Source organism: Clupea harengus, chromosome 22 (genome assembly GCF_900700415.2).
Source record: "Clupea harengus chromosome 22, Ch_v2.0.2, whole genome shotgun sequence".
Taxonomy (NCBI): Eukaryota; Metazoa; Chordata; class Actinopteri; order Clupeiformes; family Clupeidae; genus Clupea; species Clupea harengus.
The window spans coordinates 15,290,350-15,313,518 of NC_045173.1; the positions used below are offsets into that span (position 1 = coordinate 15,290,350).

The 23,169-nt window shown below is 41.1% G+C and overlaps 3 protein-coding genes across 3 annotated transcripts; 1 reads left to right on the forward strand and 2 right to left on the reverse strand.

The window, feature by feature from the left end:
• Nucleotides 1-1,192: 1,192 nt before the first annotated feature.
• Nucleotides 1,193-6,194, forward strand: ccdc39 (coiled-coil domain containing 39). Its single transcript, XM_031560394.1, has 9 exons — nucleotides 1,193-1,453; nucleotides 1,769-1,977; nucleotides 2,233-2,347; nucleotides 2,530-2,689; nucleotides 3,048-3,154; nucleotides 3,445-3,585; nucleotides 3,895-4,074; nucleotides 5,194-5,282; nucleotides 5,841-6,194. Exons 2-9 carry the CDS (start codon nucleotides 1,775-1,777, stop codon nucleotides 6,034-6,036), a joined length of 1,191 nt encoding a protein of 396 aa, XP_031416254.1. The 5' UTR covers nucleotides 1,193-1,453; nucleotides 1,769-1,774; the 3' UTR covers nucleotides 6,037-6,194.
• Nucleotides 6,195-7,247: 1,053 nt separating this feature from the next.
• On the reverse strand, nucleotides 7,248-11,016 carry wu:fc46h12 (uncharacterized protein LOC568958 homolog). Its single transcript, XM_042703070.1, has 5 exons — nucleotides 10,681-11,016; nucleotides 9,630-9,738; nucleotides 9,270-9,389; nucleotides 8,573-8,651; nucleotides 7,248-8,366 (listed from the first exon to the last, which is right to left on the reverse strand). The coding sequence occupies exons 1-5, from the start codon at nucleotides 10,773-10,775 to the stop codon at nucleotides 8,275-8,277; spliced, it is 495 nt and encodes a 164-aa protein (XP_042559004.1). The 5' UTR covers nucleotides 10,776-11,016; the 3' UTR covers nucleotides 7,248-8,274.
• Nucleotides 11,017-12,943: 1,927 nt separating this feature from the next.
• LOC105889505 (Y+L amino acid transporter 2) lies at nucleotides 12,944-23,080 on the reverse strand. The gene is made up of 10 exons (XM_012815358.3): nucleotides 22,752-23,080; nucleotides 21,845-22,376; nucleotides 17,293-17,418; nucleotides 16,657-16,801; nucleotides 16,405-16,528; nucleotides 16,087-16,190; nucleotides 15,826-15,922; nucleotides 15,378-15,527; nucleotides 14,749-14,932; nucleotides 12,944-13,951 (listed from the first exon to the last, which is right to left on the reverse strand). Exons 1-10 carry the CDS (start codon nucleotides 22,812-22,814, stop codon nucleotides 13,860-13,862), a joined length of 1,617 nt encoding a protein of 538 aa, XP_012670812.1. The 5' UTR covers nucleotides 22,815-23,080; the 3' UTR covers nucleotides 12,944-13,859.
• Between the last annotated feature and the right edge of the window lie 89 nt (nucleotides 23,081-23,169).

The following is a 23,169-nucleotide window of genomic DNA, read 5'->3' on the forward strand; positions in this document are numbered from 1 at the left end:
GGGAGAGAAGGAGGAGGGGGCTTGAGTATTTGTTTGTGTGCATGTCTATGTTTGCATTAGAGGAGGATAATGCCCATTAGGGTAACCATGTGATGATTCTCATAATTTGATGAAACATCTCATTTTGTAAAACCACTCTTAAGTAAACAGGGACTGGTAGATCAGGGGTACGTTCGTCGTAGAGTTGAAGCTAAGTTAATCAATTGGCCTTTTAGCCCGTTAAGATTAGCGAGCTGATTGAGAACAGCAAATATCAGTTCGTTAACGGCTGACCCGCATCCTAATCATGTGGTTAATTTCAAGCAGGCTAAAGTTATCATGGCATTTGCGCGTGCACGTCCTACTTCAAAAGGCAGGAAAGGTCGATCACCAAAACCATGATTTTCTAACGGTATAATGGTTCTAAACTCTAAAAGGGCTCTTTTTTTCTCCGCTGGCGAGTAGGAGATGAACATGAACGCTTATGAAGAATACAAGACCATAATCATGGCAAAATTCAGCTGTGAGCTGTGAGAGCAAGGTGTGTTGGGGTGTTTATAGGGTGATATCTATGTATGAATCCCTGACGGCAAGTGTCAGCTGGTACAGAGGTTTCGTCTACCGGTTTGAATCTGCATGGTTGCTAGTTCAAATCCCCTCACCTCCTTCCTCGATGTGGTTTTACATTTCCTTGGAAGTCGCTTTGAATAAAAGCGTCTGTTAAATGACAATGTATTAATAACAAATGCAATAAATTGAAGCAGCGAAAATAAATTGGCTGAGTCCACCGTAATCATTTTCTACAATAATGATATGCTATGGTGTACTAATAACACTCATATAATTATGAGTGCTTTGTTCTCCGCATCACCGACACTACAAAAATGTACCACTCGCAAAAAAGCGCAAGACAGTCAATGTTCGACTGTGGTGTTTGCAATAAATGACTCGAGAAGGTCTTGTAAATTAATGATTCCTTGTCGGCTGAATCGGTAGCGCTCATACAAGAATAATGGATCTTGGCGATCGCAAAGAACTCTCTCCCTCCGCTAATCTAACTCTAATATCAGTCCTTGGTCAATGGGATCCCTCCTTTTTCCGGGGGTGTGGCAAGCTTATCCAGCTACACTTAAATTAGCCTGCCCTGGAGCAGGTTAGTGCTAATCGATATGTAACTATGGTGATTTATCAAAAGTTGCTTCCACGAACCAAAAAGAGGGGCGTTTTTTATCTTAGCCTGAAAATTAGCTCGCTAAACCGTTTAGCGAGCTACGACGAATATCCCCCAGAGGCAGAGGTGTTACTGTGGCATGTCAATTTGTTTGTGTTTGAACAGGACGATATCCGCTGTGTGAGGAAGGATACAGAGAAGACGGGGGCAGAGAAGAGAAACCTTACCACCAAGATCGAGGAGCTCAGTCTGTTCAATGACACCTCGGACAAAGAGCTCAAGAAGCTCCGACTCAAGAAGCAGGTACCCCTGAACTTTCCTCTCCAAAGGAAGCGGACACTAGGCAAGTCTGCGTGGATGTCTGAATGTGTGGGGATCATATGGTTGGTCAAACGCTTTGTCATTACTTCAGCAGATCTGTCCTTGAGGCAATTCTTCTGATCAGAGATACTAACTATACCATAGCAGAGACATTACTCAGGACTGAATTGAACAAAATAAAACAAAATGCTTAAAATGCACATCAGCATATTAGCATCTCTTCTCTATTCTTCTCTTCCTCTGTTCCTGTTCGCTTCATATCTGTCTACTCTGCACCCTTGTTCTCCACTCTCCCAGGACACCATGGTGGATGACAACATCCTGAAGCTGGAGATCAAGCGGCTTAGGGACATGCTGTATGACAAGGCCGACGGGGTTCTATCCCTGGAGAAGCGCCGGCTCCAGCTGCAGACAGCCATGAGCGAGCGTGAGGAGGAGATCAGGGTCCACCGCGAGATGCTCACAAAGCAGCTCAGGATCACTGACCAGGAGCGCCAGACTCTCAGGTACACTAGTGGGGTAAAGCTGGCTTTAAAGCTGAAGATTATTTCTGAAGATTATTTTTTTTGTGTCAAAAAACTCATAACAAAAGGTCTTCATAAACTTACAAGTATATGAGGTATAAGCTCAGCCATATACTGTATGCGTAGGCAAATTTGTGATGTATTTTTTTTGGATGTTGTGGGACAGTGGACTATTTAAGGCTCTAAGTGGGTCTCAAAATGTACCCTTTGGGTTTGTGCCTTTTGTTCCTTTGTCAGTGCTGACGTGCATGAGAAGATGTCCAAAATCGACAAGATGAGGAAGAGGTATGAAATATTTACCATGTCAGGCCCTGAAGGGGATGAGAAGTCACAGGCCTACTATGTCATTAAGGTGAGGCATCTAAACGAAACTCAGAACTCCTACTAGAGGTTTTTCATTTCCTTCTAGTGACCAGGCCTATAGCATGAGATGTACACTGGCACAACACAAGTGCTGATTTTATGGAAAAAGGGGCATTTATTTGATTTTGGAATGGAAATTCCTGTTATACAGTTGTGTTCACGTACATGTAGGCAGGTCAAGAAAAAGAGGAGCTTCAGCGCCAGGGCGATAGCCTCGATGCCAAAATCCGCAAGACTGAGAAAGAGATCCACGCTCTGGAGAACACCCTCCATGTGGTGAACAGCCGGAATAACACGTTCCGCAAATCCCTCAACAAGGTCACTGAGTCCAGTACGTACACTCTGTGAGGCCCAGCTGTAGGGGCCTGCTCTTTATTTTGTTAATGCTGTGTAGAAACATAAAAACGTGCCTGTGAAGCAATGAATACTCAACTCCCTACAGTGTAGCATATTGGAAGAAAAGTTGGGAGAAAAAAATCTGGAACACATTAAATATTCGGATGTGGAGAATTGATTGTCAATTGGAAGGAGTTCACTGGTATTACTACGACCTGTTTCAGATAAATCATTGTAACAAAATTGTTATTATTATTAATGCAGTTTTGACTTGCGTGTGTCTGTGTGTATGTATTTGTGTGTTTTTGTATGTGTGTGTGTGTGTGTGTGTGTGAGTGTTTGTGTGTGTGTAGGTGAAGAGTACCAAGAGAAACTAAAGCTGGAAGTACAAAAGAGAGCAGCAGAGGACAAGTACAGAATCAAGAGACGCCAAATCAAGGAACTCCAGGAGGACATTCAGGTATTCCACACCTCATTTGTGTTTATAGCCATATCATCACATTCAGGTATATTCCACACCTCATTTGTGTTTAAAGCCATATCATCACATTCAGGTATATTCCACACCTCATTTGTGTTTAAAGCCATATCATCACATGTGACCGTATGTACTCTAACTGATTAGTTTCTGCTATGTTGTACATGCCCACTACTTCTGTAAAAACACCTGTAAAAAGATAGGGTTAATTCAGGAACAATAGTCAATTCATAGTAGCACTAAAAGTGTGATGTGATCCATGTACTCAACAGAGCATGAACAGTACCCTCGACACTCTTCTGCAAGAAGGGGCGGAGCAGAATGGGAGGACAGAGGAGACTCAGTCACGCATAATCTCCCTCAACAGAGAGCTGGCATCTCAGAAAGAGAAACTTGATCGGGCCTACAAACAGGTTGGACAGGCCACTAGGGGCATTCACCACATGCATCATGACGCCAGTCAACTAACGTTCAGAATGGGGGATCTGAGTAGATATATTGTGTTACATCCAAAAGCAGGGTAGTAATGTAATCACAAATGCTTTTAAAGACTCCAGTCCCCAAGTACAGTTTGTCTTCCTCTTTCCTCTTCCTCTTCTGGTCACATCATTTCAGTTTTAAATTGTATTTATATAAAGAGCGCCATCAGCATTTAGCATTCCTTCAAGGTTCTTTACAGAGACACATATGCTAAATACCAAAACCTTGTTTTTCCCCCTCAGTGTTCAAAGCTCAAAAAAGAGATCCGCTCGGCCAAACAGACCACAGAGGTGACGTTTGAAGAACGGGACATCCATCTCAGAGAGCTGAAAAACTTGAACAAGACGGTCAACAACATGCTCCTGGAGGCCATGGAGAAGAACCCTGACCTGGAATCAGCTCTGCTGAAGTACTTCACTCAGGTAGCGTGTGGTGGCATGTTTGGCTCAGAACACAGAAAGGTACTCAGTGATTTAGTTGCGTTTGAATTAGTAATTAAAGCAAGTTCCATCCAACTTACTGTAAGAAATATTTTGTCGGCGCAGCAAGGCAAAGTTTATTCATTGTTCTCTGGTAGGTGGTAGATGGAAGACAGGGACTTGCACAGGAGGGGGCTAAGGTTGCTCGGGCAACTGCCCGTTTGCCCTCCTCGACTGAAGTTGCCCTTCCGAAGGAAATATATATATATTTTTAAATAGTAAACGGCTGCAGAACTTCATGTAGGCCTAGATAAAATAATCGCAGAACATGCGTCCAGGGGGCGGGTGCGTGGCGGCGGTTAGTGATCAACCCTGACGACCCTGACAATTTCAGAGTTTCAAGTGATATAGGCAGAATATGCGTCTAGGGGGCGGTGGCGGTTAGTGATCGACCCTGACAATTTCAGAGTTTCAAGTGATATAGGCAGAATACGCCCCCGCCCCCGCATTGGGGCATCGTTGAGTTCATTCTTCCTTCTAAAAGAGGAGAAAGTCTCTATGCATCTTCAGTGTAGTCATCCTACGACATGTCCTCTGTACGCAATTCCAACCACTCTTCTCCAGTCTATCTCGCCTACAATTTTGCCTGCTATAAGTTTCACTTTCATTAACATTACGAGATATGGCATTTGGCCTTGGTGGAGGTCTGTGTTCTCAAAGTGCTTTTGTAGTTAGTTCATTTGTTTGAGGCATACTTCATAAATATAAGCATAGTTCTGGTATTTGGTGTTATTATTAGTAGTATTATTATAGTAATAATTGATGGTTTTCCTTTAAAATTATACTTAATATTGTTTTATGAATTGATTCCATTATGCTTATTACTTAATTTTATCATTGTTGTTTTTTTATCTGATGTTTTGATGATAAAACCCTTAACTATAACTATAAAACCCAGATATAGGCCTCAGCTTTGGGTGTGACACCATCGTGGTTTGGGGTTCATTCCGTCCTTGTGATGGTGAACAATGTTTGTTACTATTTGTAGTAGATTCAGTGCAGACAGATGTGTTCAGTGCTGACTGTCTGAGGCTGATCTTGAATGATGTGTCTTATTTGCAGGCGAGTCTGCTCCTACCTTCCCCTCGATCTACTCCAGGCAGCCGGCAGGGCTCCAAGGCCAGCTCAGCCCGCAGCTCTGTCTCCCTGAGGTAACAGTCCCTGGCCCTCCCACTATGAGTTTCAAAGGCTTTCAAAAACATCTGAAGCACTTCTCATGACACTCACCTCTCTTGTCTCTCTCTGGTATAACTAGAGCAGCACACCTTCTGAGAGAATCAAAGGCTTTGAAAACCCTACAAACCACTTTTGTTAGAGCACAAGGTTGTCCCAATCCATGTGTGAAACAGTATATGATTGAGATGATGTCTGCAAATTACCCTCCCAGTCCCAGCTATTGATTTCATAACCCCTAGCTTGGCCATGGGGTGTATTGCCTTATGAGCAGGGCAGAAGTTTGAAATGCTGGGAGTGTTCAGGTTTCAAGCATCTCAAGTCCAAGCATATGTTGCAATATTACTCCAGTACAAGTCTAAGACTTGGTCTTTTTCATGTGTCAGGTTTATAAATTAATATTGTATGCTATTTACATTCACTAATCTCTAAATAAATGCCTGAAGTGTGCTTCCTGTGTGCAAGTGTGCAAACGTAACAGCAGAATTCCTATGTTTGAAGTTGTTTGCATTGTGTTCATTTGCACTGCTCATCAGGTCCTCGGGCTCCTCATCCAGCAGCAGCCCTCGGGGCTCGGCCCTGCAGTCTCCCCCAGCCAAGACCCTGGAGCTGGGCCTGGGTCTGTCTGTGACCTCCTCTCCTCTGGCTACAACCTCCCCACGAAGTTCCCGACCATCCAGCAGCAGTAGCATCAACAACAGAGGCGGGATTGCAAAGCGCAAGAGCCCTTAGACAGGGACTCCTTTAGCTTATGTTACACAAGGTTGTACACTGCCCACAGTAAATTAATGCAGTGTCTACAAGGAGTTTGAGTTTTATATAGAACATAATAAAATAATATTGTTTAAGATGAAATGTAATTATTTTAAATAAACAAATTAAAAAAGCTATGTGTTGCTTGTTTCTGCCAGGTTGCTCTTGCATCATATAATGAAAATTTGAAAAACCTTACAGCTATTTAAATATAAATACAATCCATATTTTGTGACTTAAATTTAAATGAAGGGAAATAGGTCGAGGTTTTATGATTTTTTTTACCCTTGTGGTCTCAAATGAAAGGTGTAAGATTACGCTGACGTTCAGTTTCAATTAAAAAGCCCTACTTCCTCATATAGCACACAGAGAGCCGCTTACACCTTGTATCGAGGTTCAAGTTGTGCTTCAAGGAAAGATGCTTCACATAATACTGTTGATTGGACTGTTTTGTCGCTCTGCTTGTCAAAGCACTACAGCTACAGGTGAGAACCAAAATAATCTGTCAAAATGTTTCTTACTGAAACGTTGATGTATATGAATTTAACGTGAACGGAAATTGTCACAGCTTCAACAGGTAGCATTGCTGGTTTGACGGAGGTATCTCCTACACTGGAAACAGGTAGCCTATTAGTCAGAACTGTGATTAACGATCTGTTATTTAGCGCCTACGTCAATTCTCATGCCCTGTATAGTAAATGTTACTTTCATTCCAATGCCATGTTTTGACATCTTCATCAGGCCTCCAAACATTTGCAGTACTGAGGGTTGTTGTCGTGTCCCATGAAGATATGAATGTAACGACTGCACAAACTACTTTGGATAAGGTAAGTTTAAGCTTTGCAATTGGGCCGCAGTAATTATGGAAGACTCATACTAATTCTTATTCATATTCTTCAAATATTTTCAGATCGCGTCCCTGCTCCTACTAGGCCCAGATGTACAACTATCAGTGAGGAGTATTCAGCGCATTTATTTTTCCACATGACGACCTAGTCATGTAGCCATATCTATTCAATCAATCACTTCAACAACGCCTTTTGTGTCATTCTCTCTATAGCAGAAGAAAAAAACAATGACTATAAGTGTATGGTAAGCCTATGGATCAAATTAATAAACAGCGGAACAAAGTAATACTTTGTTTATATCCTTGGAATCTTAAAATCAACCAAAGGTGAAGGGGTTGGCACACGGTTTTTAAAGGGTTATTCTGGAGTTATGTAAAGGTATGTAACTTTTGTGGTAAAAATGTTTGTAGACGTATCTGTAATAAGTAAAAGCCATGTAGGCTACTGTAATTCTGAAGATTTCCCCAGTGTTAATGTGCATTCTGTTTCTCTAATTTCAGCCTTTCAGTGCATTTGTTTACATTTTCTGGCTCTGAAAATAAATGTAAATAAATGCACTGAATACACTGCAAGCAAAGAACCGAGATGTATAATAATGCACTTAAATATTGTAAAACATAATAGTTTCCTCTCCTTTGGAGAATGATATCAGTATAGTTAGTTGATAAACATTTTTTTTAATGATTAAAAACTACATATTACACATCATATTACACATCAGTATTCTCCCCAGGAATAGTACATTTATGGTATACAGCATAGGGCACTATGGAAGAAATGCTTTAAATCACTTGTGTAAATATTTTTATGATATGTGTATAAAATCAATTGTTATATATGTATGTAAAAGTTTCGTGTAAGGATAAGGGAACTGAACATGTAGTGTATCATAGAACTCATAAAACGTGTGCTACTAATGAAATTCAGCTGACAAAATACTAAAAAAAACAGTAACTGGGAAACCAGACACCCTGGTTTAAATTTTGCTTTTACAAAACAAACAGGAGTAGGCTAACATATTTCACCTAGAAAATAGATTACATATGCAACCATATATCAAGGAAATGATAGGCCTTTAAAATCATGTTTTTATTTATGGCAATCTAATTTGTACCAGTAAGTACACTAAAATAATGAAGTGCAAACTTCCTCAAAATCCTGGTGTACATAAACTCAGGAAATTCAATAGAGTATTAATACACAACAGGACCTGAATTGTATCATTAAAGCAGTATACAAGGGTTTTTACCTACAGAAAAATTAAACTATATGACTTAGGCTACTAGTCTACAAACTGTATGTAATGTTCATTGACTGTGTGAATATGTGAAACATAATCTTCTGAAATAGAGACTATCTGCCAGTCTGATCAGTAGATGGTACAGTTTGCAGTGGAATGTTCCAGGCAGATCCACTCATTGGTGTACTCTTTATAGCCTTCTACCTGGGTTAGTCCACTTCCTGTGAAGACAAACAAACCCAATGGTTTTCTAAAGCACATAATTGGATGTTTGCCATCGCCAGAAATAGATATTGTGATATGTATAACATACATCAGTAAAACAAACAATCATTCTTACAACTTTTGATGGACCATACAGTGTGCAGACACCATCTTAACGGTAAGCTTATGAGACCATAACAACATTACAACAGTGTGTACTCACCATCCATTAGGTTAAAGAGTGTGCAGTAGTTTGTTCCATTATCATCAAGCATGGACCAGTTTTCAGAGATTGATACTCCCTGTTATAAAAAGGAATGTCCCAAAGATAAATAGAGTTTAACTAAAAACAAGTTTTATCAAGACTATCATCAATACCAATATGAAACCCATTCGTTCAATTTCATGCTATGGTATTCCTTTGTGCAAAACTGTCTGCTAACATCCTTAAATTGATTTAAATTTGAAATAGTTTAAATGGATATTATAAATGCTTAAACTCAGTGTTCAGAGTTTGAAAATCAGACTGAATATCATCTCATATAGACATCCATGGGGCATCCATGTAGGACATGAACATCAGCATATTGGTAGGTGTACACACACGAATCACAAATCTAGTAGAATTTGAAGTAAAGCTTTATGATGAGTGAATCATCACTAAAATAGTTATGAACACTTCACAAAAAACCTGAATGCCTGGTGGTAGGTTATGTTATGGGAGAAGTTCAGATTTTCATTTTCATACATCCACTTACTTAAAAATGAGCAAATGACTCCAAAATCAAAACATCTGTAAACACTTCAATAAAAATAAAATGTTTTAGCACGGAAATAGCACTTCGAAATCTAGTGTCAATTGCTATGCTCATGAACAGGTCAGTCTGAGTCTCTATGACCTTTGCCCTGTTTTCTCTTACCACAACTCGGCATGCACTAGAGGTCTCTGAGGGGTAGAGGGTGAAACTCAGCTCTTCCACCATCTGGGTCAGACGGGAAGTGTGCAACGCTTTGACGAAGAATGTAGAAGTGTACTGCAGCTAGAAATAAGCACACGGAACACAGTCGGATGGATGACATTTCGTTCTGCATATACATACATTTTAAGAATTATTTGTCATTAGTTTGAGATCAATTAACTCACATTTCTAAATTACCCAGTTCACAGCTGGTGTCTAATCATTGCAATTGACTTTGAACAAGCACTTGATAAATACATGAATCTTGGCCACCTGTGGTGTGTTAAAGGCACAGTTGTGTGAATGCTAAATCATTCTTACCTCATACAGGCACCTCTCACCACCAGTCTCACAATTGTCCTTACTCTTCCAGGCTTTAATCTGACTCACTAGGCTCACAGACACCTCACGGCAGGGCGTCCCAAACAGCCTGTAGTTTGTAGGAAAACAATAGTGGGCTTGCCCTCATTATTTTTGTTTCACACCAAACATTGTTTATCCAAAAGCAAAAACAAGGTCAGTCTTGACAATTGGTTTAAGGTAAAACAGATGCTAATTTAAGGTGTTAGTGTTTTAGTTTGCTACACGTTCACCATGGTAACTACATCTTCAGCTCCCCGGGATCCTACCCCACATAAGAGGTACATATCCGGAGGGCATGGGCCCAAGGGAGTCTTGTGATGGTCAGTCAATAATTGTGTAGATTCACTGGAAAGTCACATGAGACCATATCTAATGTGTTCAAATATGTGTGTTACATGTATGGAAACTCCAGACTGATAAGAAAGACCTGGCCGTGACCTTAGCTGCAAGGCAAAGTAGGATGACCGAATGGCTAACAAAAGTGGTTAACAAAAGTCATAACAGGCAACAACTACTTCTAAAATAACTGAATTAACTGACTGTTTCATTCAGATTTCAGAGATATTCAGATTTCATTATCTGGCCATACTATCATATGATTACAGAACAAATTGGGTTGAGTATGTCATATTTCACACCAAGCCTACACAACCCAAATGGGAAAGGTCTGTAAAAATATATAAAATAAAACAAAACATGCGTGATAAATCTGTGGGGAAGAGCCTGTATATACATTTCATACTAAAATGGCACAACACCCTTCAACACGCAAGGTAGATCGGTACTTTTGTGTGTTAAGACATTGTTTTTTTAACACATTTTTACAGAATTTAGTTGATCTATGACTAACAAACAAAGACTTCAACAAGATTTCAAAAGACAAATTCTAGTCAACTCTCTTATCTTTATATACCTGGAAAATGCACAAACACATAGAGTCAGAATTTCTCAGAAACAAATCATACACCACCACAGGGTAATATGGATGTATTAAAAGCCAAGCTCCTACCAAATGACTTTACACTCAGCATGCATTGGGTCTGTCACCACCATCGTGATTCCCAGGAGCGCAGTAGATGCCACCAGCCAGGATATTATGTGCATTTTGACGAAAGTCCTCTATTGTAGGATAGCCTTACTGTTAGTCCTCTTTGGAATCTGAATATGCTCCATTTGAAAAACAGGTCTTTTTAAAGGGTTAGGGTGCTAACACGCGTGTCAGTGTCACGTAACTGTCATGTGGGTTAGGATGATGGTAGCATGGCATTGATTAGAAAAGTCAGAGGTTCGTGAGGTGAATGGGTCAACCAACAGAGGCAGACAGGATTACATCACATACGAAACAGTGAATTGTAAATATTGATATTATCAAACAGTGAATATTTATTACATTATACATTATTATTAAGACTGTGTTATTGTGAGTTTGTTAAAAGGCACAGTATGATGGTTAAATGGTGATTAGGAATATAAATGGCAGGAATCTCACTAAATTGGACTGAATAGAAAACAGTGGGAAACTATATGTAGATAAACATTCTAACATTCTTTGAAATTCCCATTGTCAGGCACAAGGGAAGTATCTGTTAGTTTAAAGTGGTCTATTCTAAATAAGTAGTTAATGGTCTTTTTGTGAAAATGGTTTAGTTGCTTTTCAGATTTTTCAGGCAGTATAGCATCTTATATTATATGATATATTATATACCACTGTTATATAGTTGACCTTTTTGTGTTTTTCATTCAATCACAATGACCTTGTACAGTAAGAGAAAGAGGCTTCTTCAATATGTATGAAGTTATGACACAAAGTATGCACTTGTGACTCTCTGGGCCAGGCCTGTGCTGAATCACACTGAGATGCAGCCTACTGTTGAGTAAGAAATTGGGTCACTAGTCCATACATTTAAATCAAGTGTGCCACTGTCTGGATACCAGTACTATTTAAAGCTGGATGGCCCATAGCAGAGTGCTGTGTTTATATATAGACACCAGTTTAATGTGTATATGTAAAAGACATCACTGCTCTGAGCCATGAGGCTGGTGACACTATAATCATTATGACACTTTAAATCTTATTCTTCGCTTAGGACATGGGCTTTGGTAATTCATCAGAGAGGGAGAGAGAGCAAACATACCACTTCAAACTAAACTATAGAATATTCTGAACAAGGCCAGAACTCAGATTAAATGGTAGAACTATAAGTGACAGATGGCTCTAGTTTACCGATGCACAGACTGTCAAGACCACTAATCTAACCCAGCACATGAACGGTGTAAAGCAAACCAGGAAGTCAAATTGGGTCAAGGGGTGGGTTAGTTAGTGGGTCCAGGTCACAAATATAACCCTGTGGACAACAGATGTAGCTGTTTAGCAAGATTTGGGGAAAATGGAACTGTGATGTAGTAAAGAGACTTAGGTGCAACTTTGTTTTTGCTGGAAGTGAATAATGGGAAAGAAGTTCAGTGATCATCTGCCAGTACTTTTGCCAATCAAAATTCCCATTAAAGGAAGGTGGAGACACTGTACAAGGAGTGCACCCATTTTGAGGGTTCGGTTTGGAAAGACTGAGGGAGGGAGGATCTGCTACATTTCCACACGTTGTGCAGTGTATGCCCAAACCTGGCTGAGACAATTGCCTCACAGACGTCCGATACCGGAGACGGTTTTCCAGGCAGCTATTTTGAGTCTGGAGCATCTGGCAAAGTCACCAAGACATGCCTTCCCTGCATATCCCTACCCTGACATGAACCATGAACCTGGAAAGTCATTCAGTCATGCTGGAGGTGGGACATAATTTGGTATATAAATAAAACATTATAAAACCATTACAGGCAGGGTGTTCAAAAGACTAATTGTTCATTTAAAAAATATTCTCAGTATTTAAAATCACATGGCAAGAAGATAATGCTACAAATTCTTAATTGTTTCATTAATATGTGTATATGCGCAATGTGTACATTCTTTATTTAGCACATGAATTAGCAAAAATTCTCCACACATAAAAACTAAAATCCATTAATTAAAGTACAATAGTAAAAAATACCTTTTTAGTACAAAAGCGAACCTTTTAAAAGTACAGTGGACAGCATTAAGATTCAGTATCAGCATTCCCTTTAAGGAAAAAACACACAGGGTTGTGAAGGTTGTGAAACCATGAGATTGAATGGGACACAAGTTGACACCTAGAAATGTTCACAACAATTTTTGTTTTGTACAAGGAAAGCATCTGGCATTTGTGTACACTTTTAGATGTTGTCAGATAAAGAGCTGGTTCAAATTCAAATCAAACTTTATTTATACGGCACATTTCATACCAGGAGGAAGTTGTTCATGAAAAGAAGGCCTCTATCATGGGGTTGGAGGTATAAGGAATACAATGACACTTTGATACGACCTGAGAGGAGAGGTGGTGAAGACATCTATCTCTCTTGTACACTTAACCAGAGAACCTTACATTCTAACCTAAGTCTAATTAAGAGGCAAAAATACAAATGAATATGAGATTTACTGGATTATTGATTTTTTTGTCAATCATTATTAATTCTGATCTTTAATCCTTATTTGCAACTCCTTCACTAATCCTCGCTTGTTAAAAACATTCCTTTTAGTGGCCTTCACATTTTTAGTCAGTCCCGTCTATTCCACCTTAAAATATTACTACTTGAATTAAATCTAATCTGAATCATTGACATAATGACAACAAACCTAGCTATTTACACAACACTACAATAAAACAACCTTTGTGCAATTCTCTCTATGTGTGTTTAAAATAAAATAAAAATGCATAACTTTCATTCTCAACCCTTCAGAGGAGCTTCAAGTCAACATAGTCCATGTTTGGCTGAAAGGTTTTGATAAAAGGTTACTCAGAAAAAATAAAAACTCCATGTGTGCACTGTCACAGGTGGAGAATCAAGTAAACAGTTTATTTACAGGTTTGTACTAGTTCTTGGTGCACCCATTTTGATGTCACATCAATATGAGGTAAACTGAAACCACTGGTGATGTGATCAACAAGTGTCATCGACGGTGTGACAGTCACTGTCTGCAACGCATTTGTACATTCACGTTTTCTGGCCTGCCCAGTGTGCTGTGGTCCATTTGGGTCAGGGCAGGGCAGGGCAGGGCAGGGCATGCTACAGGCATGGGCACTCAGCAGAGGAAGGGTGGAAGGCCTTCAGTGAGCCTCACTGGCTCTTCCCACTCGGCTGCTCCTCCTCCACGTCCAGCTCCGTCAGGCAGCAGTAGCACAGAATCTGAGTGTATTTGGTGACGGCAGCTGACAAGGAAGAATGTTCCAGACAGTGGGACAGAGGGAGGGAATGAGGGGTGGTTCGACTATGGCTCAGAATGAAAGCTGATGTAGTCAGCACGAAAGTAAATAAGTAAATAAGCCAGTGGTTAAATATGATACATCAGTGGGCCTACACTCCACGTTCCTGACAAGCCCCCCTGGAACAGGGTGTAATACTGTGTGATGCGTACGCCCCAGTCTATCACGTACGGCACTTCTGCTTACATAGTTTACCATTCAAGGCTTCCCTGGCTTGAGGCTGGCATGCATAATTCACAGATTACAGACATGTGACCTTCAGAGGGAATGGAGCATCTGATGACAATACTGACCTCAAATAACCCCACACTAACCCCTAATTATTCAGCTTTTTAGTGCTGGATTCCTGTCACTGTGATGCCTCCATGTCTCTCCATAGGAACAATACTTATATTTCAGCCACAGACATCACTCCTCTGACTGATGTGATGATATAACAAACAACATGACCCCCCTTTCTCTTTAGAAGTTTACCATTCTATTCTATTCCATTCCACTGTGCTCTATTCTATTCTCCTATTATTTATGGTTTGCCTGATCCGAGTAATTTTACCCCTATTTTATGTTCTCCTCCTTCTCTCTCCCTCTTCCTCCTTTTGTTCCATATTACAAATACATGTTTATGTTCATGTGTCTGTTTCGGTGGCTGTGTATGTTCATTAAACAAAACCTAACAATACAAACAACCCTACACTGAACTAAACCTGTTTGAAATCTTCCAACAAGTAATAGGGTCTCATTACCATTTAAGGGGCCGATGAATTTGGGTCTCCTCTCCTCAGGCAGGTAAATGCACAGGTAGTACACAGGCACACCGGACAAGGCGATACCTATGCCTATGAGGGAGTTGATGGTGTCGCCGTAGAGGGGCACGATGACCAGGAACAGGCTGCACAGGCAGTAGATGAAGGGGAACACCAGGTTGAGCTGTGAGGGAAGACAGAGGGCAGAGGCTCGTCAGGAGACAGGACACATAATGTATGCATGGCATCCACCACCTGTCCAGCGTTCCCCTCAAACAAACCATGGGGGTTAACATGCACAGCACCTTCTCTGTTAAACATGAGTTAATCATGAGCTATCAGTCATACATGTTCTATCAGCATCATGGTTTAGCCCCGTTTAAATACCATCTCCTCCCTCTGACTCTACAAGCCTTCAAAACATTTAGTTTGTTGTCTCAGCATGAAACACGTAACACTTTTACATGCACACATATACAGCAACAAACACATAGATCATCAAGTATCCTAATCTGGGTTAACTAAATCAGTCAATCAATCATCACTGCAACCATTAGGGCGGGGGGTAAATGAATGATCAACTCTGTCACTACACAATTATACATTCATCTCTCACTTCCCTCGCTCACCTTGACGGGCCGGCGTCTGTCTGGCTGAGTGATGCGCAGGTATATGAGTCCCACTACAGACAGACCCACGTAGAGCCAGTAGCTGAAGCTGAAGTAGTTGATCAGCTGGAACACGTCCTCCACACACAGGAAGATCAGTCCCATCACCCCCTGAAATGGCCCAGAGAATCGAGGTGTTGGTGCAGCATTGTGTCAACACTGTACAGTTCACGGCTTCACAACACAGGAAATCAACTGACCTAGATTGTGCCTTTATGTAGTGCTCTGATAGTTCTGATGTGCTAAAAAAAAAAATCCCATATGTGTCCTGTGTGTAAGCTTCAAAAGTCTGGTGGTCAAGTATGGCCAATATATTAAGTGCATAATTTATTTCTGAATTTCGGCAACTTGACCGTTCACAAGTGAATCGGAGTGGATATGGGTAGAGAGGTCTGAATGAAGGTCTTACATTGAACAACAGAGCAGGGATTGGTGTGTAGCGGTTTGCATGGATTAAGGCCAGACTGTCCGGCAGGTGACCTTCTCTCGCTCCCACGAAAAACAGCCTGCCAGATTGGACATGTAAGAACAAGCGGTCATTGAGGGAAAGAAACACTCATCAGTTAAGGAGACCTGAATAGTCAATATGATGAAATGATGTGCCAGGACACATGCAGCATTTTATGACAACCTTGAATACAGAATGAGTAAATGGTGAGAAGAGTACTACCTAGAGGCTGCAATGACAGAGGCATTGAGGCCACCATAGCAGGACATTGCTACGGCGAGTGGAATGATCCAGTGGAAAGGGCCCAGGACTTGATTCCCAAAAGTCTGTAAACAGCCATACCTATTTGCATTCAGCTTGTAATGATGAAGGTGGTGATCTATTTTTAACCATGTTTTATTGATCAAATCAACTACAGTAGTGGTACATCTATACAACCATGGTAATTGCAAGTTGGTATCTTCATTGATGATTTGTTATGACAGTACATTTTTTCTTTGTTATTGTAAGAGCTATGCGTATGTGTATCAGGAGACTTACCACGGCAACCGCATCACTAGCTAGCAGAGAAGGCATATCCAGCACCACATAGTAGGCCACATTGGTCAGCAGGTAGATTACTGTCACAATGGGCATTGAGATGGCTATGGCCAAAGGCAGATTCCTGGGAGCACAGCAGTTATCAGCTCAAGTGATTTAAATCCATAAGCATCATAGGGCATTGTGTCGTTTTTGAATCATGTGACAATGCTGTTTATTTGAAAGGGTGTGTGAGGTCTGAGTGTGCTATACCTCTCAGGGTTCTTGATCTCCTCTGTGACAAAGTTCAGTGTGTCCCATCCAGAGTAGGAGAACAGGGCAGAGTAAAGGGCAAGAGAGATGCTGCCAGGATCCACAGAAGAGCCTTCAAATGGGTTGTCAAAGTTCTGGGTCTCTCCTGTTCAGCGTTTAGACACAGAGAACGTTAAGTCATTTCGTGACAAAAAACAGAAAGAGGAAACGTGTACCAAGGCTATCTGTCTCTCTGCCTACTTAAATCATTAACAAGGTAAAGAAACTCAAAATGCAATTCAAAGATGAACTGAAAGAAATGACAGAGAGACATGTTGCAAAATTGGGAGACACCCAGATTGGGGAAAGCCCCTGCAACATGAGGGGTGGCGAAAACAGCAGAATTTTACATCCCATGTCATCACACATTTTTTTTAATCCAATTCTAAGCAGCAGTAAAATTCCATTTCCACTGATTTTATACTCCCTCTGTGAAATTCACTTCCTGCTTAAAGTTGCCTACATAGGACTAAAGAGAAATAGACTGACGATGACTGAATTATAGCCACATTTCTGAACACCACCCAAGACATCTCACAGCCATGTAAGACACTACTCTCCCAATGCAACAGCCCCTCGCTCAACCTGGAGGCTTACCTGCCACTATCTTTATGATCCCAATGGTGATGACGAGAATGAGGGAGGCTATTTTGGCGTAGGTGAAGAGATCTTGAACCAGTGTTCCCCACTTCACATATGCACAGTTGATGAAGATCAACATACCTGAGGGAGAGCATACCAACACAATGTCAACAACATCGCATCAAAAGCTACTGAGTGGCTAATCCATAGCTTAAATCACAAACAGTAGGTGGTGAGCACGCCATTCTGAAGTTGTACTAGCTAACACATAATAGTTAGCACCCTGCTAAACAGACATTCAGGGGAAGTTTACTCAGCTATTTGGCCATGCTAAGAATAGTATTTTATGTCACACCAGCAGAATTAATTTGACTTCATAGGCCATGTGGCCTGACCTGCAGTCTGTAGGTAATAGGGAAGAGTGGGGTAAGATGAACCAGTGGATAAGCTGACCATACACAATTTTTGTCGCATGACCCTACATTTTACATTGCTGTGGAAGAAAGAACCATGTGGATGAAGTGGTGAGCATATTTTGTCACAAAATACAAAATAGTTTTTTGGCCAATAGGGTATAAACGGTCTTACATTAAAAGTAATTTATCCCAGTTAAAAAGGTTATATCAGCTTTATTCCCAGATAGCAAGCATAACTTGGTTTTCCAGTGGATCTTGGTCTGCACCCCACTGGTGCTGTGCAACTTCTGCTCCGCTCTCGGACCAGCATCATCTTTAGTTTACTGGGCATGGATATTAAGAAAATGACATAAAATGTTAGCAATCCTAGCACTCCTATCCTTGGCATAGTCTATTTAAAATATCAGCCGCTAGACAGAAGTTGTTCATGGCACTAGGCTCTCAAGGTGAAAAATTACTTTGTCAATTACACACAAATGTTGAGGGGTGGTGAAAATAACGAAGACATATAAACCAATACAGAATTTAAATTTTTTAAAGGAAGTGGCAAAGCAGTGGGCTGTTTAACTCACCAGTGGACCATCTGAAAACCGATGAGCAAAAGGTCAGCGGACCACCAGCTCTTCCCCCAGTGGGCCTACAGTGGTTCACTGGCCTTTTGCCATCTGGGTTGATGAACAGGCAGTGTGTAAAAACATGCGAGTGAATTAGGAAAAGTGTAACTCTGGGTTGCTAGACTAAGCACTTTTCCCAAAATGGTGGCTGTGGGTCAAAATGTGAGTCTTGGGGTAAGATGAACCACTGGTTTTCATTAAGTTAGGTGTAATATTTGGTATTTAAATTGGATGAATAACAATGAATAACCCTAGTTGTTTTACTTCCTTGTGAATGACGTAGAAGCATAACTCTCCTTTTCTCGTTGCAAATTGCATTTTTCGTATATGTGACATGTTAGTGTTTACGTCATTGGCGACAAAGTTTGTGATTATACGGATATTCAGAACCTCATGTGACATGTTGGTGTTTATGTTATGTTTATGGCCTAAAATGTTTGCAATTATGCCAAACATACAGTTGAAAGTCTATGTTCCTCAAGAATAAAAGTTTCACTCAATTTAAGACTTATTTCTTTATATGTATTTATTTCTTTAGCCCCCTTGGCTATAGGATGGCTCATTCTACCCCACTCTCCCTTATGTCACGCAATGTGTTGAAGGTTGAGGAAATAAAAAGCACAGCCACTTCCTATGTTATGGAAGCATGACAAGGAGTGCAAACTCTTTCACAAGTTTTTCATGTATCTATAGAGGTGGTGTAGCCCAGGGATGGATTAACGAACGGGCCTACCGGGCCCAGGCCCAGGGGCCCATGAGCTCAGGGGGCCCATGAGCTCAAAGGGCCCCTAAGCCAGAGCCTCTGCGTGAATTCGCTGTTATGCATCTCTTATTTGTGGTTGAAAAATGTGTATTTTGTTAAGTTGCTAATGGCTTTAATTGAGTGTACCTGTGCTGTGTTAGAAAATGTGCATATGCGCCAGGGGCTTACCTATAGACAATGCAGCCAGCGCGGAAGGTTCGTAGGCAGAGCAGACACTGCTTTCTAAAGCTTTTCGGACATATGGAAGTTAGAGTGTCGCTAGTTTAATGCGACAGGGATCAAGGATCATTTTGGATTGATTTTTCATGATACCTTATATATTCCCTCAAAATGGCAAACCTGTCTCGGTCATGGTTTTCATACTTGTTAGGGGGAAATCGTCAGTAGCAATCTATAACACAATTATATGCTTATCGTACATACACTATAGAAAATATTAAAAAGCCAATTCAATTAGATTAGATTAATAATTTCTTATTTAATTTGTTATTTTTGTCATATACAGATATGCAATGATGATTGCTGGGTAATATGTATCTTGTTCGCCAATGTCAAGTCTCTATTTGATCATGTGACGAGACGATACGATATAGCCAGTTTAGGCGCAGAATCTGAACGTCAAGACCTACAAGCTGTCTGAGCACAGCCAGAGCGAACGACATAAAAGTGGTGATGCATGATTTGCTCTTTCAATGGACAGGATAGCCAGCCCATTCAGCTTCTCCTGCCCCATGCTGCTCAGGTAGGTCTTAATCAGTTTCAATTTGGAAAAGAATCACTCGGCTGTTGCCCTGTCACATGTAATGTCAGAAACAATAGCAGGGCAGTGCACCGAAGGTGGATGTTACAGAGTAAACTTTGACCTGTTTACTTTGCCAATACAATAGCCAAATTATCTAATTCGACCGTTAAATCCAACACTTTGTTGGTAATATATATATACGCCTAATGGTGTTTGTGTGCGTGCGTGCGTTTTTAGAAACGCGTTTCGGTGTGATCGCGCCCTCATACTACCAGAGCAGGGACGTCCCTCTCTACCTGACCCAACTCTTCAGAGATCACCTTTCCTAACTTGCACTTCCTCTCACTTCCTCTTCCTTTTTCTACCTCCCCTTATCCTTCCTCTAATGCTATCTCTAGTACTTAACTCGTACTTACATTCCTGCACTTTTTAAAATGTCATATGTAAAATAGTATTTATTGTAGCACCTAGGTCTCTATTGCTCGTAGCTTGAGTGTTCTCTCCTTTATACGTCGCTTTGGATAAAAACGTCTGTTAAATGACTACATGTAAATGTCTGTGTAACCTACAAGCGTCATGCAGTTTCTTAATTCCTTGACTTTTTTTTCTGTGGATTTGGACGTAGTTAAATTAGACCTTATTATCAATGTGTTGATAGTTAACTGCAAGACAGCTGAGAAGAATTAGTATATTAATTATTATTATTATTCAACAGTACTTAATAGTCTTCATATTAATAAGCATTGCTGCTTGAATAAGTAATAAGGACATTATTTAGCATTAAAAGAGTTGTAGAGTACGATGATATTTAATAAGGTCGCTATAAAAACATACTTGCTTGAGAGAATCACTATTGTATCCTAACGTTACTAAACAAAATGGGGCATAGGTTACTTGCAAATTTGGTTTGACCTACTTGTTCTTGAGACTTGCTACTATGAATGGCATATCCTAACCTTCATCATGAACAGTGCTTGCATATTTAACATGTTCATAGCCTGTAGGCCTACTCCAGTTGTTTTTTTTTTTTTACAGATAATGCCATGTCAATCATTGCTTTTGGTCATACCTGAAATTCTCAATCGGTGTATTTTTCATTCAGTTGTACTTAGGCTCACTTTTGTTCTGAATTTGAAAAAAAAAAAAAATGGGGCGGGGGTTGAAGTAAGAACTAAAGTGTGCTGCAAACTACACCTATATTTACATCGTCTCTTCAATAGCACAAACCTCCCAGCTATCATTTATTCCTATTTGACTTGGGGATTACTCCTACAAGTGAAAACGGTGAAGCTGGAGGCAAACCAAGTGGTAGGCGAACTAGTGCATGGGCAGTACGACCTCTCATCAGCTTCACCAACCCATTTCCTCTCACAGACGAAAAGGAGCAGTGACAAGTTACGCCAAGTCAGCAGCAAGGGGATGAGTTGGCAGAAAATGTTGAGCTCAGCATCCACTGCTCTACAAACATCCCATATTAAATCAGCAAACGCTGTGGCGAAGTGGAGTTCCTCCACACACTGAAGGGAACCACAGGCTGTCTGCTTTTCGAGGTCACATCGTGTGCTCTCTGTATATAGACTCTAATATTCGTTTAAACGATTTGTCAGACTGTCATACCACATCATTATTTTAAGTCACAGTTTCACAGTGTCCATTTCTAAGAAACAAAAACTGTGTGATCATATATTGATGATATTTTTAGGATTACCCCAAGGTGGAGTAAACAGTTTTATTGTTCTATACAGTTGAACTGGGTTAAATGGCCTCATGGCAGAATTACTTATATCATATATAAGCACCGCTGCTGATTAATTAAAGCCTATATTTCAGCTGACGTCTTGCGTGCGTTCATTCAGTGACAACATGTTAACTCCGTAAGATACAATTCATGAGCACCCAGCTAATGAGCATTGGAGAAACATGGCATGATCTCTGACCACGTTTTTAGTTTTGTGGTTTCTAACACGATACATTTTATTAGTAGTTAAGTCACAACTATCAATCAGAAAACTGATACAGCTGAGGTACTCACACAGACATGCTGCAGCAATAAGCCTGACTGCATCGTACGGTGGCTGGCAGGTGGGGTACAGCGCCTCCACCAGGTAGTTGGCGAACGTCAGTGAGATGATGGCCTGGCTGGCTGGCTCCACCAGCAGAATGGAGGTCCAGAGGCGGATGAAAGCCAGGAAGCTGCCGAAGGACTCCAGGATGTAGGCATAGCTGGCGCCGGATTTGAGGATGGTGGTTCCCAGCTCGGCATAGCAAAGCGCCCCAAACACTGAAAAGATGCCGCCTAGCGCCCAGATGACCAGCGACAGGCCGTAAGAGCCGCTGTGCATCAGGACACCCTTCGGCGAAACCCAGATCCCTGAGCCAATCATATTCCCCACGATCAGGCAGATTCCGTTGGACAGCGAGATCTCGCGTTTCATTTGCATTTTCTCCTTACCCGTACCAGCGGCCTGGGCCTTCAGGTCCGGTTCGGACTGGGCCCGAGAGGCAGGGCACAGCGTTTGTGTCATAGCCAAAAGCTTCTGCTTCATGTCGGAGGTCTGCTGGATCTGAGGAGTGGTGAGGTGGCTGAGTGCATGTGCGTGACTTTTGTACAGGGTTATCTTTGCAAGGGGGGCTATTTCTGCACTGACTTTCCTCTTTAGTATGCACTCTGTGGCATGTTATGTATTGTTAGGGCTGCACTGACCCAGACTAGCACAGGCAAAAATTACAAATCTGTGATACATTTTTGATGGAATGACTGAATTCCCACCTGTTTACAGTGAGCACCCTCCTTTTTTCAAATTATTGTTAAAATATCAGTGCATTTAATTAAACTGGTAGAATACAACCACTTACAAATAACACTCATCAGGTGCCTTGGGTCATCAGACACAGCACAACAACAGGCCATTGTCCAAATCCATGTCAAAATGACGTACCTTTGTCTCAGTATGTGCAAAGTTATTCACAGTTGAGGAAGTTGAGGAAAATGAATGATGCATTATCCTCTGTATGAATTAACAGAAGTCCAAATGTGGATGGATATAGTAGCGATATCCGCCCTGGCAGTGTGGTCGACTGTTTCTCTGCTGAGAGGCTGCCTAGGTTTCGCAATGCTGGCTCCTGTCTGTTTCTGGGGTGTTTTTGCCCGGCTGTCAGCCTCTCGTGTTGCGCCCCCTTGTCTATTTCTAGAGGTTGCCACTCAAGGGTGTCTCGCCACCCCTCCCCCCGTCGATTCCTGATAGTGGAACTAGTACAGAACAAAATCAAAAGAGTCATGAAAGAGGACACTGTGTACTCCGTGACCAGCTCTTACTAAATACACTGACATTTACTAGGAATATATCATGTGACATG

Coding starts and splice junctions, on each gene's coding strand:
- ccdc39 (XM_031560394.1), top strand. CDS start 1,775: ATGGTGGATGACAACATCCTGAAGCTGGAGATCAAGCGGCTTAGGGAC. Junction 2,348..2,529: donor AGGCCTACTATGTCATTAAG/GTGAGGCATCTA, acceptor ACGTACATGTAG/GCAGGTCAAGAAAAAGAGGA. Junction 3,586..3,894: donor TTGATCGGGCCTACAAACAG/GTTGGACAGGCC, acceptor TTTCCCCCTCAG/TGTTCAAAGCTCAAAAAAGA.
- wu:fc46h12 (XM_042703070.1), bottom strand. CDS start 10,775: ATGCACATAATATCCTGGCTGGTGGCATCTACTGCGCTCCTGGGAATC. Junction 9,739..10,680: donor GCTGAGTGTAAAGTCATTTG/GTAGGAGCTTGG, acceptor TACAAACTACAG/GCTGTTTGGGACGCCCTGCC. Junction 8,652..9,269: donor CTAGTGCATGCCGAGTTGTG/GTAAGAGAAAAC, acceptor TTTTTATAACAG/GGAGTATCAATCTCTGAAAA.
- LOC105889505 (XM_012815358.3), bottom strand. CDS start 22,814: ATGCATCATTCATTTTCCTCAACTTCCTCAACTGTGAATAACTTTGCA. Junction 17,419..21,844: donor TATTGCTGCAGCATGTCTGT/GTGAGTACCTCA, acceptor GCTCTCCCTCAG/GTATGTTGATCTTCATCAAC. Junction 15,528..15,825: donor TCCCTGCTCTGTTGTTCAAT/GTAAGACCTTCA, acceptor GGGCCATTTCAG/GGGGTGATGGGACTGATCTT.